Here is a 16,508-nt window from a genome sequence, read left to right on the forward strand (position 1 = left end):
TTTTTTTTTTTTTTTTTAACAAAAGATTGAATTTTTATTGATTTTGGTTGTGTGGGGTTAAGCTTTTTGGAAAAAGATTTGATCTTTTGTAGTTTCTGGTCATTGGGGTTAAGTGTTTTTTGTTAAAAGATTCAATCTTTTATTACTTTTGGTTGTGTGGGATTTAGTTTTCTTGTTTTTGGTCATCTTGGGTTAATTTTTTTTTTTTTTGAAAAAAGATTCAATCTTTATTGATTTTGGTTGTGTGGAAGTAAGTTTTTGTGGAAGAAAGAGTCAAATCTTTTTTGATTTTGGTTGTGTGGGGTTGAGTTTTTTTGGAAAAAAGATTTAATCTTTATTGATTTTGGTTGTGTAGGGTTAAGTTTTTTGGAAAAAGATTCAATCTTTCATTTGTTTTTGGTTGTGGGGTATTGAGAAATTTAGTCTATAAACATAAATTTTGGTGTAAAAGGAAGGTGTTTCATTAGGGAGATGAAGATGATGGGTGAAAATGTGGTGGAGTATGAGAGGAAGGTAGAGGAAGAAGAGGAAAGGGAAAGGGAAATGGTGGCGGCACATAGGTCTCCCCAGCAACAGATGAAGTTGGTGGTGGTAGGCTATGCTCTTACATCCAAGAAAACTAAGAGCTTTTTGCAGCCCAAGCTTGTAGGCCTAGCTAGGTAATCAATCCATTTGTTTGTTCTTTCTGTTTTTTGAATCGTGACAAAACTCTCAAGTAATTTGTGGTTATTTGTTGAATTGCATTTGCATTGCTGTTTATGTGAGATCTTATAACCAGTAGAGATGGATACACAATTTAGTATAGGTGCATTCCTTGTAGACACAATCTGCGAATGTATATTTTGTAAAAATTTATTTTCTGAAAGGAAAGTTATTGGTTAGGTAGAATCTTATCTGCTAAAAATATCGCGCACTCATGTTTGTGACTGCTTCACACCCTGCTTGTTGATTGGTGGATCCAGCTCTTTGTAGCTTTGTACGTTCAAAGTCGTATTATGTGAGTGTGTACATAAGTATACATGTACATGTATGTGTTCATATACGTGTATATATTACATGTATGTGTTCATATACGTGTATATATGTACTTATTTGTATGTGTACACGTTATATGTGTTTGTGTGTGTGCGCACACATGTACATGTATATATATGTATAAAATACACCTTACCCACTTGAGCTCATTGTTTCTTGTTATGGTCTGTTATATTTTCTTTCACCGTGCCTCGCCCGCTTGAGCTCATTGTTTCTTGATATTGTTCGCGATATTTTCTTTCATCGTGCCTCGCCCTCTTGAGCTCATTGTTTCTTGATAGTGCCCGTTTTGTTTGCTTTCACTGTGTATAATTTTTCTTTTTGGTTTATTGAAGGGTAGTTTAAGACCCATGTTTTAATTGAAGATTACATTCCTTTTATTTATACTATTGCCCCTTTTATTTATACTATTGCCTTGGGTATGCATAGCGGAGTTAATGCTAGGTTGGTTGTGTGGGGACAAACTCTGGAAGCTAAAGGGTTTGGGTTGAGCAGGACCAGGATCAAAACAGAGTATTTGGAGTTCAAATTTAGTGAGGGGTTGCATGAGGCAAGTGTGGAAGGTGTGGAAGTGCGTTGGACACAGGTTATATCCAAGAGCAACAGTTCAAGTATCTTGACTCTATAGTCTATGGTAATGGGGACATCGACAATGATATCGCACATTGTATTGGTGCAACGTGGATGAAGTGGAGGCTTGCTTTCGAATTCTTGTGATAAAAATATATCACCAAAATTTTAAAGGTAAGCTTTATAAAGTGATGGCTGGACCGACATTGTTGTATGAGATAGAGTGTTAGCCAATCAAAAACTCCGATGTTAAGAAGATACATGTTGCGGAAATGATGATGTTGAGGTGGATTTTTGGACATACTTGGTGCGATAGGATCAGGAATGAGGTTATTCGAGATAAAGTGGGAGTGGCCTCCGTGGTGGACAAAATGAGCGAAGCAATATTGAGATGGTTTGGACATGTGAAGAGACAAGGTGCAGATGCCTCAGTGAGGAGGTGCGAGAGGTTGGATATAGTAAGTGGGAGGAGAGATAGAGGTAGGTCGAAAAAGTATTGGGGAGAGATGATTACAGGACATAGTGCAACTTCATGATACCGAGGACATGACCCTAGATAGGAGGGTGCGGAAGACGCGTATTAGAGTAGACGGCTAGTCGGGTAGGAGTGTTTTCTTGCTTTTCGAGGGTCTAGGCTTGTGGGTATGGTAGTTTAGGATTTTTCCGTAGATGTTGAGGTGGAGTTGATCCTTGCTTGTGGTATTCATCATACTCTATTGTCTTTTGTGTTTCAACTATCGTACTATTTTATTGTTGGTTATTGTTTCTTTCTTGTAGACTTTGCACTTTTCCCTTGTTAGTTGCTTTGTTTTCGTCATTGTTTTAGTCTTCTTTGTACCTGGATTTGCTGCACTTGAGCCGGGGGTCTTTCGAAAACAGCCTCTTTCAATCCCCAAGGTAGTGGTAAGATTCGTATATGCTCTACCCTCTCTAGACCTCACTTGTAGGATTTCATTAGGCATGTTGTTGTAAATAGGGAAGAAAATGATATCTTTTTCGTCACAAGTCCAGAATTTTGGCATCTTACATCCATATTTAGATGCTTTCTTTTTTTGAATAGAGCAGGATGTTTAATGCTTATGAAGGATGATCAAGCCAACCCCTAGTAGTTTGGAACTAAGGCATTGTTTGGTTGATATTTAGATTATCCATATTTCAACCAACATTCCTTTTACTTCTTCTGGCCAACATATCCCGAGAGCATTCTGGAACTTTAGTTATGGGTTGTAGCATTTTACTCTAAACATATTAAGTAATTTACTGGTCTCTTTCTTAATAAAGACCCATGGTTATTAATTATACATATTGTTCAAGTCATGCTGGACTTTGTGAACGTTTCAACTGATCGTGACTTTTGCCGTGAAGTTTTAATTGTAACTTTTTAGTTTTATTTTCTTTATTTGGTTAGGGTTGGAACTTTGAAAGGGGGAGACGAGAAGGGGTTGAGAGAGTTGAGCTGCTCATTGCGTTGAGTCCATGAATTTCTCATTTATTTGGAACTTTCAATTTTGGCGTCTAAATAATCTTTGATTATCAACTAATATGCTCTATTGTGCGGTCAACTTGTTTGTAATTTTTCTTTCTTTTACTTTTGAAATTGGGTATTTTAGGATCCTGGATGTGTTATTTTCTTGAGCAAGTGGATATTAAAATGTTCATTGACCTGTCCAAGCCTTGGTGGGTAGTTACCCACCTGTGGGAGGAGCAGGTACTCAGTGGAATTAGCAGGACACCAGGATTATCAAAACAAAATGTTCATTGAACTGCAACTCTCAGTGACAAAATGTGGATTATCTGGAACTAGAAATGATTAAACATACTCATAGACTTCAGTGAAAATATACACCTGAAGCTGATTCAGTTTATGCTATTATTTTCCTTTGCTCATTTTTAACGGACTTGTTTTATTCAGGTCTAACACTGCTGTAAATACAAATTGATTTGGATTTTTTTAATGTTTTCATTGCAACCAAGTGGCTAACATGCTCCTCCTGCATTATGTAGGAATAAGGGAATACTGTTTGTTGCTATAGATCAGAGCAGACCCCTTTCAGATCAAGGTCCTTTTGACATTGTGCTCCACAAGGTTAGTTCATTGTACTACCTCATATTTCTCCGTGCATTTTTTATTGCTTTATGTACGCCTTTCCTGTTTATTTACACCCAGATATCCCATTAGTTTCTGCCGAGGGAAGTAAGCAGTCTGGTAATTTTCCCTGTTCCTATCCTACAACTTTTGCGTTAGGTGTGAAAGTTGCTAGTTCTTTTTGATAGATGTTGCTTATTACCTGTGTATAACTTTTCGTTCTCGTCTTCTCTTGCAGTTGTCAGGAAGCAAGTGGAGTCGTATTCTTGAGGTTAGTTGATATCAAATGATAACAAATGATGTGTTATGCAACAAACATGCATATATGTTTAGGGTGTGAATATGTGCAATTTTTGATAATGTGGGTTAGAGTTGGCAGTGATTGGTGGGCAACCCTTTTTTTTGGTTTGTGCTTGTTCCCATCACACATAACCTGCAGACTGCCTGCGCCTTCTTCAAGTTGTGATTCATTGACTTCATAATTGAGGTTAAAGACTAATGCTTCTGGCCAAGTGAGAATCTTTATCTTTCACGGTCTGTTAGCTGGTTTGCAGTGTAGTACTGGCTTCCTAAACTGATTCTTCTAATCACAGTGAATGCCTATTCCAGCCATAAGAGGAGAGGCTTAAATAATCAATGTTTTGTGTCTTTTTTATTTTAATTGTCATAAGTGCAGCATCGATCTCATGCCACTTGTCTAGAATAACTGTTTCTTGTTCTAGTTTTATCATGAAGTTATTGATTCTATTAGAATATTAATAATGAATGTAAATTGGAAGCTGATGCCAAGGACAGTACACAGTTGGCCAAAAAAACCAAAGGGGGCATTCATGTGAACTTTAGCGAAAACAGCTTAAATCTGAGAGATTACTGATGGTCCTGGCTATCTTCACTTATTCTGTTTCTATTAGCACATCACATTACTTACCTTTAGATAATAAAATGAGCCTAGTGCTTTTTTGACCTTCATCAAGAGGGCCTTTATTCTACCTTCGGAGAGAGGGAAGTGTTGCAGAAATGTTAGCGGTAAGTAATGAAGCAAATCCTACAATTTACAGGTGGTACTGTAGAGCGTGATTCGACAAGTAATAAGTGTAACTTAACTTTTCTAATAATAAATCTAGTGGTTTTTACAGACCCAGTTAACTGCTTAAGATGAAATGTAGTAGATCTACAGTGATCTACCAAAATAGTCTGGAAAAGTTTTTGCTGCAAGAGCTTTGTCCTCTTGTCGCACCGACTGCAGATATGAGCTAGATTGTTGCTGGTTAAAATTTCTTTCATTTGCTTTCCCTGTTAAAGCCTCTGTCCGTTTTAGTCTAAGGGGGTACATAGGAAAATCCCTTTGTTTCTTTCCTAAATGCTTTAATTTTTATTGGACAGGAATATAGGCAAACCCATCCACATGTCGCGGTCCTTGATCCTCCAGATGCCATAGAACAAATATATAATCGTCAATACATGCTTGAAGATGTCGCCGACCTGAACTTGTCAGATGGCTATGGTAATTTTTCCACTTTTGTTCTATGATCAGCAAGAACTGTTGTCATAAACTTATGATTAGCTATATACTATTGTTATTATTCTGAAAAAGGGAGTCTGTTTATTCGTTGTGTGCACCAGGATATTCTGTTTTTACTGTTACTGAAATGCTGAAACAATGAGTAACATGCGTTTGACTGCATGACAGGCAAAGTAGGTGTTCCCAGGCAATTGGTTATAGAGAAAGACCCTTCATCTATCTCAGATGCTGTAGATAAAGCTGGTCTTTCACTACCTCTTGGTAAGTATATCTTTATTTAGTTGTTTCTTACTTGGGATTAATCAACTAATCTGTAACCATCTTTTGAACTTCTATTACTCTACTAACCTGTTATCCTCGAGAACAAAGGTAGGGGCTAGCTATCAGATCTTTACTTGCCATGGATGCTAGTCTGAATAAAATGGTAGGCGATAGAGGAGCAGACAATTTGTTTTTGTGGCCTTTTCTTTTGTCTGAATGGAGTTGTTTTTGTGTTTTCAGTGGCGAAGCCTTTGTTTGCAAAGTCACATGAGTTGTCTCTGGCCTACGATAAGGTTTCTCTTCAGAAGCTTAAACCTCCGCTTGTTTTGCAGGAGTTTATCAATCATGGTATGTATTTCATTAATTTAAATTTGTGTTTTCGATGTGTAGTTTGATTTAATTAGTGAGGTGGTGATATTTTGTTATTTTTGTGGCTTTAGGAGGTGTACTCTTTAAGGTTTTTATTGTAGGGGAAGCTGTTAAGGTTGTCAGGCGTTTTAGTTTACCTGATGTTAGCAAACGTGAGCTGTCCAACAATGCCGGGGTTTTCCATTTCCCTAGAGTTTCATGTGTTGCAGCATCTGCAGAAGAAGCTGATTTAGATCCTAGTATTGGTGGTAAGCCATCTTTCCTATGTTGCTCGGACTTCAAAAATGTTATCAGGTGTGTGTCGGATCCTTCAAAAGTAGTGTATTTTTGGAGCATGCGACTATTTTTGGAGTATCTAACACAGGTGTGGCAACATTTTTGAAGAGTCCGAGCAACTTAGATCTTTTCTATGTGAATTTGATTATATTATTATACATACTGGAACGTATCAAGTGCATTTTAATATAGACACCTATAGAACATGGCTTACTCTTTGTTTGATAAATCATATAAAGTTTCTTAAACATTTGATTCCTTGTTCTCAAACAAGTGGTGGACTCCAAAGATTCTTCGTCCATTTAAGCTGATCAGGCTGTTGGTCACTCTAGTCACCTTAGCTCTTGTTGATTAAATCAGAGAGTTGTTTTGGCTCACATGAAACCCCTCAATAGTTCCGCCTAGAGCAATTGTTAGTCACATTTTTTTGGGGGTTAAAGTGGTTTTAGTCTCATGGTTACATAGCATTTGAAAGAATACAATCTATATAGGTGCTAACAGTAAGTTGGACAAATGGTTTTGGTTGTGTTAGTACGTTTGTCTGTGATCTTATCCTTTCTAGGAGACTTTTAGTCCTACTGGAGATTTTTATAGCAACAATGAGAAAATTATAGAGACCTCCTAGTACTTTCTATTTTCATTTATATTTTGTACAATATTTGCCTGATATGAAATTAGATAGAGCTACTTGGTCAGTGAGGATTCAAATAGCCAAATCCCAATTTGTTAGGATTGAGGCGTATTAGTTGTATAGTTTCATAGAGATCCTGCAAAGCATAATTAGAAAAAAGATAACAAGGGATTCACATATCAAAATGTTGTCAAATGAACTTAGCTATCTGCAATGCTGCAATGCTGTGGCTGATCGAATACCTTTAAGCTTTTAGTTAAGTGTTTTCTTGCATATATTTAATATATTTAACGTCGAAGTTGTCAGATAGGGCCATTTTTCTGTTATCTACCTTGGTCAATACTAGGCTTTTGTCAGAACATGTTCGTTTACTGTGGTTTGTATGCCGTGGGGTGCTCTTGTTACCAGTATGTGTTAACTTATTCATATTTATCCGGTGCAGAGCTTCCTCCGCGGCCATTACTTGAGAGACTTGCTAGGGAACTTCGTCGTAGACTGGTATTTTCTTTCTTTTCCATAAGGAATTATGACTAGAAAGAAACAACCTAGTCTGTTGTTGTTCTGAAGCTTCATAACATGTCATATTAAAGTTCTCTTGCAATATGTCGTGCAGGGTCTTAGGCTCTTCAACTTGGATATAATTCGAGAGCACGGGACCAAAGACCATTATTATGTTATAGATATTAACTACTTTCCTGGTAAGTTATGCTTTCATCAGTGGACATACTATTAGATTTTAGTTTGACATTCACCAACTTTCGAATGAAAAATTCTTTGTTTCCCTCGGAGCCAATGGTTATGAAGTTTCTTTTTTGCTTATATAAACTTCAGGGTACGGGAAAATGCCAGAATATGAACACATATTTACAGATTTTCTCCTGAGCCTTATGAAGCAGAAATAAAATATGGACATTCTCCCGGTATCTCAACTTGTATATACTATAGAAGAGGAGGATATCATCCAGTCGGTACAAGCACGAGAACTCACATGAGTGCAGTGACTAGAAGCTCTTAGAAGCCGCGGGTGGAGAAGCACAAAGTTCAAAGAATGTCTGAAATGACTTCAGGCTGAAGCACCGAGTACACAATTCTAGCAACAAAGCCTCAGGCTGAAGCACCGAGTACACAATTTTAGCAACAAAGCCTGGGCTCTAATTTTGTTTCTTCAAATTTTTTGGCTATTTTAACAAAGCCTGGATTGAGGAGTTGAGTCCCTGGTAAATGTTTTTTTTGGAAAGTATTATGTGTCTGTACCTAAAGTATCAATTTTTTTGCAGCCACCTTGTATATATATATGCATTTTGTACCTTATTGCTCTTTTTCGTCTGTTTTTGTATTTTTATTTTCTGAGAGTTGAAAAATCTCTGATCCTTCCATATAAAAAGGACAGTCCGGTGTATTAAAATTCCCATTATGTGCGGGTACGGAGAAGGCCGGACTACAAGAGATTATACACGCTTTACCTTGCCTTTTTGCGAGAGGCTGTTTTCACAATTTGAACCCGTCACTAGCCAGCTTGTGTTCTATTGATCAGTTTATAGAAAGCGCAGCTGATAACATGGAAAGAGGATAGCTTATCTATACAGCCAGTTACATTTCATTAATTGTTTGAAAGATTATTATGCGAATCAGTGTAAATCTATTACTATAGATTCATCAATTCATGATATGCTTTTCCGAATAAAATGTTTTGCTTAATCATGAGTAATTAATATGTATTCTTACCTTATATTTATATATGGTTGGTGTAAACACGCGGTTGTACTGTACTAGCTAATGCTTGCTAACCTCACGTAAGTGGAGTTGGAAGAGTTGGATTCCAAGGTCTGAAAATTTTGATTCAACGTAAAATTGTTGCTTTCTGCTAATTAGACTAATTAAAGTTTCTGTCTTAATTTCCAAGAATTACGAATACCACAATTTGGAACTTGATTAATGACTAAAGGATTCTTGGATCACCACATTTTTATGGAAAAATTTTAGGTAATCAAACCAACTTAACTACGAAGATTCGATTTGTCATGTTTCGGACTCGAAAAATGGGAACATATAGTTAAAAAAAAGAAAAAAAGAAAAGAAGAAGAAGAAGTTGGTACAACGTTGTATTCAGAGTTTGACTAATACTCTAGTTTGTACAGGTGAAAACAAAACATAAAAAAGAAAAAAAGCAACATATCGTCAGATTGGTTGGTGTCCCAGGAATTTCTCAAGATTCCACACCTGCACAGATTTGCCAGCAGCAGAAGAAAGAAAGATCAGTGTAGTATACAAATGAAACGGCTTTCTGCTAGTAATTTAGCACGTAGACTTTTCAAATCCAATTCACTACACACCTATTCTCAGGTAATTACACTGATGCTATTGTTCATGATTTGTCCAATCAAAATTGAAACAAAAAATGATTTAGTGTAACTAATTGGGAATTTGGGATTAGTTATTGTTATTTGGGCCTTAGATCAAAGGAGAGCTGATAAGCCACATACAGCTTTGAATTGGGTTTTTTCCTAAAAAAATTTTTGTGCATTAGCAGAATTGGGTTTTATCAGCAACTTCAACTTTTCTAGTGTGTCCTTACCAAAAAAATTGAATTTTGTGGATTATTCTTTAATCATGCTATGTAAAGATACCATTGAACAAAGAGTACACCTAAAAAGCACTTACTCCTTAACCACCTGCATGGTGTTAAGAGGATAAGCCTCAAAAGATAACTGCTAAATACATGGATATATAAAAAAAACTTCAAAAGTTTAAATGCAAAGGATCCTACATATAAAATGTCTACTCTTACATGCCCTGTTTGAAGAGTTGAGCATTTCAATTCTATGTACAGTTTCCTCCTTGATTTGCCTAATTATCTCAGCAACCTGCATTGTCCGTTATTGGAAAATCTTGTAGTTCCTTGCTCTTCGTGTATGGTACATTGTGGCACTGCATATTGCAGCTATGGCCTCCTTTTGAAAACAATTCCAATGCGGTCTCCCGATATCCTGCAGCATATGTCTCAGCTCTCCTGAATGCACCTGTACATTAGTCCATAACATCAATTCCTCTTTGACTTCTTTTACCCATGGGCATTCTACAAACAGGTGATGACTGGTCTCCGTAGAGTGCATGTCATAAAAGCTACAATTTGGACCTGTCACTTGCATAGTCATCTTGATCATCCTTTCCTTTGTTAGGAGCCTCTTCCTCTCTGCTAGTCATGCTATTACTTTTTTTTTTTTTGGTAGTTGTGGAAACAATTTTTGCTTGAATCCTTATGTTTAATGAAGAGATTAGTTGTTGAGTTAAAACATACTCCCTCCATTTCTATTTGTTTGTTTGGTTTTGACTTGGAACGGAATTTAAGAAAGTAAAGAAAACTTTTGTATCTTTAGTCTAAGTAGAGGTACCAAAATTCTTTCTAATCTTGTGATCTTATACATGTCGTGCGGAAAGTTTGAGTTAGAGAGTTGCCAAAAAAGGAAAGAGACATTCTTTTTGATATGAGACTAAAAAGTAAAGTTAGACAAACAAATCGAAATAGAGGGAGTGCTTGGAAGAATTTTCTTTTAAGGAGGAATAGAATCTATACTTCTTGATGCAAAGGGTATTGGCAATTTGGCACTTGAGCATGGAGTTTTGTAGAAATTTACTACATGAATTAAATCTTAAAAAAAAGTAATGTCAGAAACTATTTAATATGCCTTGGGAGAACAATGAACATAAGCAAATTGTCCCCAATGTCTAGATTAGGACATAAGCAAACACAGGCCATTAGGTGTGTGTATCAGTAAAGCATGTGTATTAGAAGATTTAGCAGCAGACATGGCATTTCTTATGTTCATTGTCGTCTACTATTGTTATGTTGCTGATGTGTCTTGCATGTCAAGCCTGTACGTCATAAGGATACACGTGTTATTTGCTGTCACTTCTCTTCGAGTGCATTCATGAAGACTATATTTTCCTGACAGAGCCCAAAGGAAAACATTGAAAACACCGGCAGCTATGATGCTATTAACGTCATCCTTAACCATGACTTTTCGGAAGGGTTGCACTTGTGGCGCACCAATTGCTGCAATGCATTTGTGGTTCCAGCTGGTTCTGGTAACTATAAAGGAGTTGCAGAAGATGTAGGCTGTTCTTATGCTGTTGTCACGAATCGCAACGAATGTTGGCAAGGCTTGGAGCAAGATATTACAAGTAGAATTTCAGCAGGTTGTGTCTACACAGTTTCTGCTTGTGTTGGAGCCTCGGGTACTTTTCATGGTTCTACTGACGTCCAGGCTACATTGAGACTTGTTTACCACAATGCAGAAACAAGCTATTTATTTATTTCAAAGTTAGAGTCTCTATCTTTATCCTATTACATAATATTGTTTGTGAAACCTCTATAATTAGCACCTTACTCCATGCAGAAAATCTGTTACAAAAGAGGGTTGGCAAATGTTGGAGGGTTCATTTTCACTGTCAACTATGCCCAATCAAGTTGTGTTTTATCTCGAGGGACCTTCGCCTGGATCTGACCTGCTCATAAAATCAGTGTTCATCACTTGCCCCAGCCTCACTGATTATGAAGTAAGTTATTGCTGTTCTGAAAATCCTTTTTGTATCCAGACAAAATGAGCAACGGAAGTCCCACTTATGGCTTGTTTTGTTTTTTTGTTGATTATAACAGCGTACACTATCTGTTCTATTACTAAAAGCACTCTCACCTTTATTCTGATAGAGTTCTCGGCCAACATCCAGTTGTCCCGATGATGAGAGGATCATAATAAACACAAATTTTGATGATAGACTGAATAGTTGGTCCGGAAGAGGCTGCAAGGTTGTTTGCCGTGACTGCATGACAGATGGAAATATCAATCCAGCCTCTGGAAAATACTTTGCATCTGCAACAGAGCGCACACAGAGCTGGAACGGGATTCAGCAAGATATAACCGGGAGAGTAAAGCAAAAGCTTGCTTATGAGATGACTGCTATTGTTCGGCTACATGGTCACAATGCCAATAGTGCCGATGTTCGGGGAACATTGTGGGTTCAAGCCGCTGATAACCGTGAACAGTATATAGGCATTGCCAAGTAAGTTAATCTAAGTTCCACTTATTTAATGTGCACATGATGCTGTTTGATGTAGTATTCACTGTGTTATCATTGATCAACCTTTGGCAGAAATATATGCGGCCCCTTGAACTTGACAAAAAAATTTCATTTGAACACTTCCTAAGGATATGAACTAAATCATCTGAAGCCCGTGAAAATTACACATGTCAAATACAATTTGCATGACCAGTCATAAAACTAAGTTTGCACAATTCAAATGCTATGACAAGATAAACCAACTAATGAGAAAATGACACGTGACTAGATGGGATTGCAGCATTATGTCTCAGTAAAGGAGTACCTCTTTCTTGTTGCTTGAGCAACATTTGATTGGTAGCTACCTTAGGAGAAAGAGAAGTCATCACTCATCACTAGTCTTGGCTATTTTGAAGTCTCTGCAATCCTCTTCAATGACAGATTTACAAGCTGCAAATTCTATTCTAAGTGCTTTAATGGATGCTCCTTTGTCTTCAATTCGTAAGGGAACGAGAGAGAAGAAACTAGAAAAAGAGTAGAAAATGGAAAAGGATAACAAAAGCAAAACGAAAAATGGATTGCCAGTTTAAAGGCATTTAACGCATTTGAAAAGATACACTGTGGTACGTTGGCAATTAGTGCTTAATAGGCACAACTTTCACAGACTTCAGGTGCTTAATGGGTTATGCCCTTAGGTGAGTTGTTGAAATGAAATTTTTTGTCAAAGTTCAATGGGCTGGCTATGTATTCTTCCCTAAATTTCCTGTTGCTCTTGGAAAGCACCCTCACTCTATTCAATAATTTACAATTGTCGGTTATGAACATAGATCTTATGAAGCTTCTGCATAAGCGTTTCTTGCTCTTGCTATTTGTTTTGACTGAGTGCTTCAAATACTTTGTTCTCAAAATACACACTCTTCCAGGTCATGAAATTTATTTAATGCTATCGGACCAGAAACAATGTTAAATACTCAACCAACCTATGACTTTTTTGCACTTCTATAACATTTAATATATAGTAATGTTGGTCAATAGAACGCCTTAGTAATATTGAAGAGTTTCTGATATTAACTAGCTGTTTCTTCTGAATTGTGTCTGGATAATCATTTCTCTACAGTATTAGCAGTCACTAGCATGAGAACTTGATGTCGGATACTTCCCTTTTAAGACGAGGGTCTTTTGGAAACAGCCTCTCTACCTTACAAAGGTAGAGGTAAGGTCTACATACATCCTACCCTCCCCAGACCCCACTTGTGGGATTACACTGGGTATGTTGTTGTTGTTAGCATGAGCACTGCTGTAACTTCACCTTTTTTTTTGTATTAGACTTTGATAATATCCCCGGAAGTATAATCACTATGTCATTATCTCTTGACAGTGCTTTTTCTTAGCGTTCTTGACGTCAATTTTGATCCAAGCTAACTTAAGTGCCACCATGCAACTTAATGGATATATGGTGGTTTTACTTGTTCAGTTATCTTGTTCTCCCCTGTTTTCTTTTGTTTTTTTCCAATTACCATGCACATTGAAGTTTCTGGCAAAGTGTCTTAACAAAAGCTAGTGGTCTGCAGAGTCCAAGCCACAGACAAAGATTGGGTGCAGTTGCAAGGAAAGTTTCTTCTAAATGAATCCCCATCTAAAGCTGTTATCTTTTTAGAAGGTCCACCTCCAGGCACGGATATCCTCCTCAATAGTTTAGTTGTAAATCACGCAGCTAAACCTCCTCCTCCTCTTCCACCAGTTGTTGAGGTTAGTTGGTTAGTTTTCTTTTCTTTCTTTTGTTCTTAGCGTGACAATAGTATAGGGGTAAAGGCTTTTGCAAGTATTATGTTGTGCATCCTATGCTAACTAGCTGCCACTAGAAAGTGTTTCTCAGTTGAACGCTTGATGTTTCATGTTTCTCCCTATCCATATTCACAGCCAAATAGTATTTGAAGGGTTCTTTCACCTTTTCTTTATCTTTCAGAATGCAGTTTTTGGTGTTAATATAATCACAAACACCCATCTGAAAAATGGCACCAATGGCTGGTTTCCCCTAGGCAATTGCAGAATGAATGTTGAAACAGGCTCGCCACGTATAATTCCTCCAATGGCTAGAGAGTCCCTTGGTTCTCATGAGCCTTTAAGTGGTCGTTACATTGCAGTGACTAATCGTACTGAGACATGGATGGGTCCTGCTCAGGTGATCTCTGAGAAAGTCAAACTCTATTTGACATATCAAGTATCTTCATGGGTTAAAATTGGACAAGCATCAGGCCCTCAGAATGTAAGTGTGGCTCTTGGTGTAGATGACCAATGGGTTAATGGGGGCCAAGTTGAGGTCAACGATGATCAATGGCATGAAATTGGAGGATCTTTTAGAATCGAGAAGCAAGCAGCTAAAGTGATGGTGTATGTTCAGGGTCCTCCTGCTGGTGTTGACCTAATGGTAGCTGGACTTCACGTTTTTCCAGTTGATAGACGTGCAAGGTTTAACCACTTGAAGAGACAAACGGAGAAGGTAATATTTAAATATGTCTGTATTATATTTTTAATCGTCATTCCAGAGTTACGATCTTCAGGTCCTTTGAGGTGCTTCTAAGTCCTTGTACTGTTGCCCACACTGCATCTACAAGCGGATCTATGACATTTTATTCATTGCTGCATAGAAGCTCTGACGTAAGAAAGAAAAAAGAATGACGTGGAGTCTTTGTTAAACAATTGACCGTGAATCTATCGTAAATTGTTTTCTTAGATTCTTCCTTCTTATGTGAGTTCAGAAAATGTTGTTGCAATAATACAGTTTAGAACAGCTCATCAAACATTTACAAGAAGTACTGTCACTCCATCAGTGTTAGTGTTTTGGCATGTGGTTTGAGATCAGATGGGCGTTCTTTCAAAATTGTCTTCCATAGGTTAACATGTAAAATGCATATCTTTTTCAGATATGATCAGTGACGTGTCTGACAATGAATATTTCTTACTCAGATACGCAAGCGAGATGTCATCTTGAAGTTCTCTGGATCAGACTCAGCCTGTTTGCTTGGCACGTCAGTTAGAGTTAGACAAAAGCAAAATAGTTTCCCCTTCGGATCGTGCATTTGCAGAACAAACATGGATAATGAAGACTTCAACGATTTCTTTGTCAAAAACTTCAATTGGGCTGTCTTTGGGAACGAGCTGAAGTGGTACAGCACAGAAGCACAGCAAGGAAAATTCAATTACAGAGATGCAGACGAGCTCCTAGACTTTTGCACAAGAAATGATATTCAAGTTCGTGGTCACTGTATATTTTGGGAAGTGGAGTCCACCGTTCAAGCATGGATACGCTCGTTGAACAACAATGACTTGATGACAGCTCTTCAAAACCGTCTATCGGGCCTACTTACACGGTACAAGGGGAAGTTCAAACATTATGATGTGAATAATGAGATGATGCATGGTTCTTACTACCAAGAACGACTGGGTAAAGAAATCTGGGCAAATATGTTCAAAAGAGCACATCAATTGGATCCTTCTGCAATCCTATTTGTAAATGACTACCATGTTGAGGATGGCTGTGACACTCGGTCGTCCCCTGAAAAGTACATTGAGCATATTCTTGAGCTCCAAGACCAGGGTGCACCAGTTGGAGGAATAGGTATTCAGGGACACATCGATTATCCAGTTGGACCGATTGTATGTTCAGCTCTTGATAAACTGAGCATTCTTGGACTTCCAATCTGGTTTACTGAAGTTGACGTCTCTTCTAGTAACGAACATGTTAGAGCTGATGATTTAGAAGTTATGCTTCGGGAAGCTTTTGCACACCCTGCTGTGGAAGGTGCAATATTATGGGGATTCTGGGAGTTGTTCATGAGTCGAGAAAATGCACATTTAGTGAATGCAGAAGGCGATATCAATGAAGCTGGAAGAAGGTACCTTGCTCTTAAGCAAGAATGGTTATCCAACGCTCATGGCCATATCGATGAGCAAGGTCAATTCAACTTTCGGGGATTCCATGGCTCGTATGAAGTGGATGTCGCTACTGCTTCCAAGAAAATTACCAAGACTTTTGTGGTTGACAAAGGTGATGATGCTTTAGTAATCTCCATTGATACATAATATTGATTCTAAGTCATAAAGGTGTTGTCGTATGGCTGTATGAGATCGGAAGATTGTCTGTACATGTTCTGCAAAATGTGATTTGTTAATCTTGTTGTATCAGTTGCTCATACAATAAATATGGACAGAATTCAAATCCTGTTATAGAAATGCCAATAGACCTAAAGGCCTTTTATACTTATCCAAGCTAAGCCAACTTTGCAAGGCACACAAATTTTCTCAATATACTAGGCTGTCTTCTCGACTGAGACTGGATGAAATTAGGCATTACCATAAGTTCATGTAAACGAGCGTCTTTCTTTTTCGTTAATAGCTTCAAATGTAGATGAGCAAAGTGAGACTGAAATAATTCGAACATGTGAAGAGGAGGTGTGAGGATACGCCATTGAGAAAGTGTGAGAGGTTGTTTTTTTTCAATTGTCCTCGGTGCATGTAACGGAATCAAGTACTATACCTTTTTGTTGTAGCAGGAGTAACGGAATCGAGTACTATACCTTTTTGTTGTAGCAGGAGTTTCGAGATGTAGGGAGGTAATCCGGAGAAGAACTGAGGGGAGGTGATTAGAGAAGACATGTCCCTCCTCCTGTTACGAAGTTGTATAACATCCCAAAATGAAT

General features: G+C 37.7%; 2 protein-coding genes across 2 annotated transcripts; both read left to right on the forward strand.

The window, feature by feature from the left end:
* Positions 1 to 210: 210 nt before the first annotated feature.
* On the forward strand, positions 211 to 8,061 carry LOC107850486 (inositol-tetrakisphosphate 1-kinase 3; the record flags this gene model as incomplete). The annotated part of the gene is given in 10 exon segments (XM_016695022.2): positions 211 to 659; positions 3,610 to 3,691; positions 3,930 to 3,962; positions 5,075 to 5,195; positions 5,382 to 5,474; positions 5,715 to 5,822; positions 5,915 to 6,091; positions 7,193 to 7,248; positions 7,364 to 7,448; positions 7,582 to 8,061. Coding segments are annotated over 10 exon segments (1,014 nt in total). The 3' UTR covers positions 7,653 to 8,061.
* A 669-nt stretch (positions 8,062 to 8,730) lies between these two features.
* LOC107850485 (endo-1,4-beta-xylanase 1) lies at positions 8,731 to 16,072 on the forward strand. The gene is made up of 7 exons (XM_016695021.2): positions 8,731 to 9,093; positions 10,704 to 11,071; positions 11,148 to 11,307; positions 11,459 to 11,811; positions 13,380 to 13,557; positions 13,775 to 14,308; positions 14,776 to 16,072. The coding sequence occupies exons 1-7, from the start codon at positions 9,022 to 9,024 to the stop codon at positions 15,889 to 15,891; spliced, it is 2,781 nt and encodes a 926-aa protein (XP_016550507.1). The 5' UTR covers positions 8,731 to 9,021; the 3' UTR covers positions 15,892 to 16,072.
* The last annotated feature ends 436 nt before the right edge of the window (positions 16,073 to 16,508 follow it).

Source organism: Capsicum annuum, chromosome 12 (assembly GCF_002878395.1).
Source record: "Capsicum annuum cultivar UCD-10X-F1 chromosome 12, UCD10Xv1.1, whole genome shotgun sequence".
In the NCBI taxonomy this organism is placed as follows: domain Eukaryota; kingdom Viridiplantae; phylum Streptophyta; class Magnoliopsida; order Solanales; family Solanaceae; genus Capsicum; species Capsicum annuum.

What these genes read in the sequence shown, in the direction of transcription:
- LOC107850485 (XM_016695021.2), top strand. Translation starts at nt 9,022, where the DNA reads ATGAAACGGCTTTCTGCTAGTAATTTAGCACGTAGACTTTTCAAATCC. An exon ending in CAGTATATAGGCATTGCCAA is followed by an intron (nt 11,812 to 13,379) that starts GTAAGTTAATCT and finishes AGTGGTCTGCAG; the next exon opens with AGTCCAAGCCACAGACAAAG. An exon ending in TGAAGAGACAAACGGAGAAG is followed by an intron (nt 14,309 to 14,775) that starts GTAATATTTAAA and finishes TTTCTTACTCAG; the next exon opens with ATACGCAAGCGAGATGTCAT.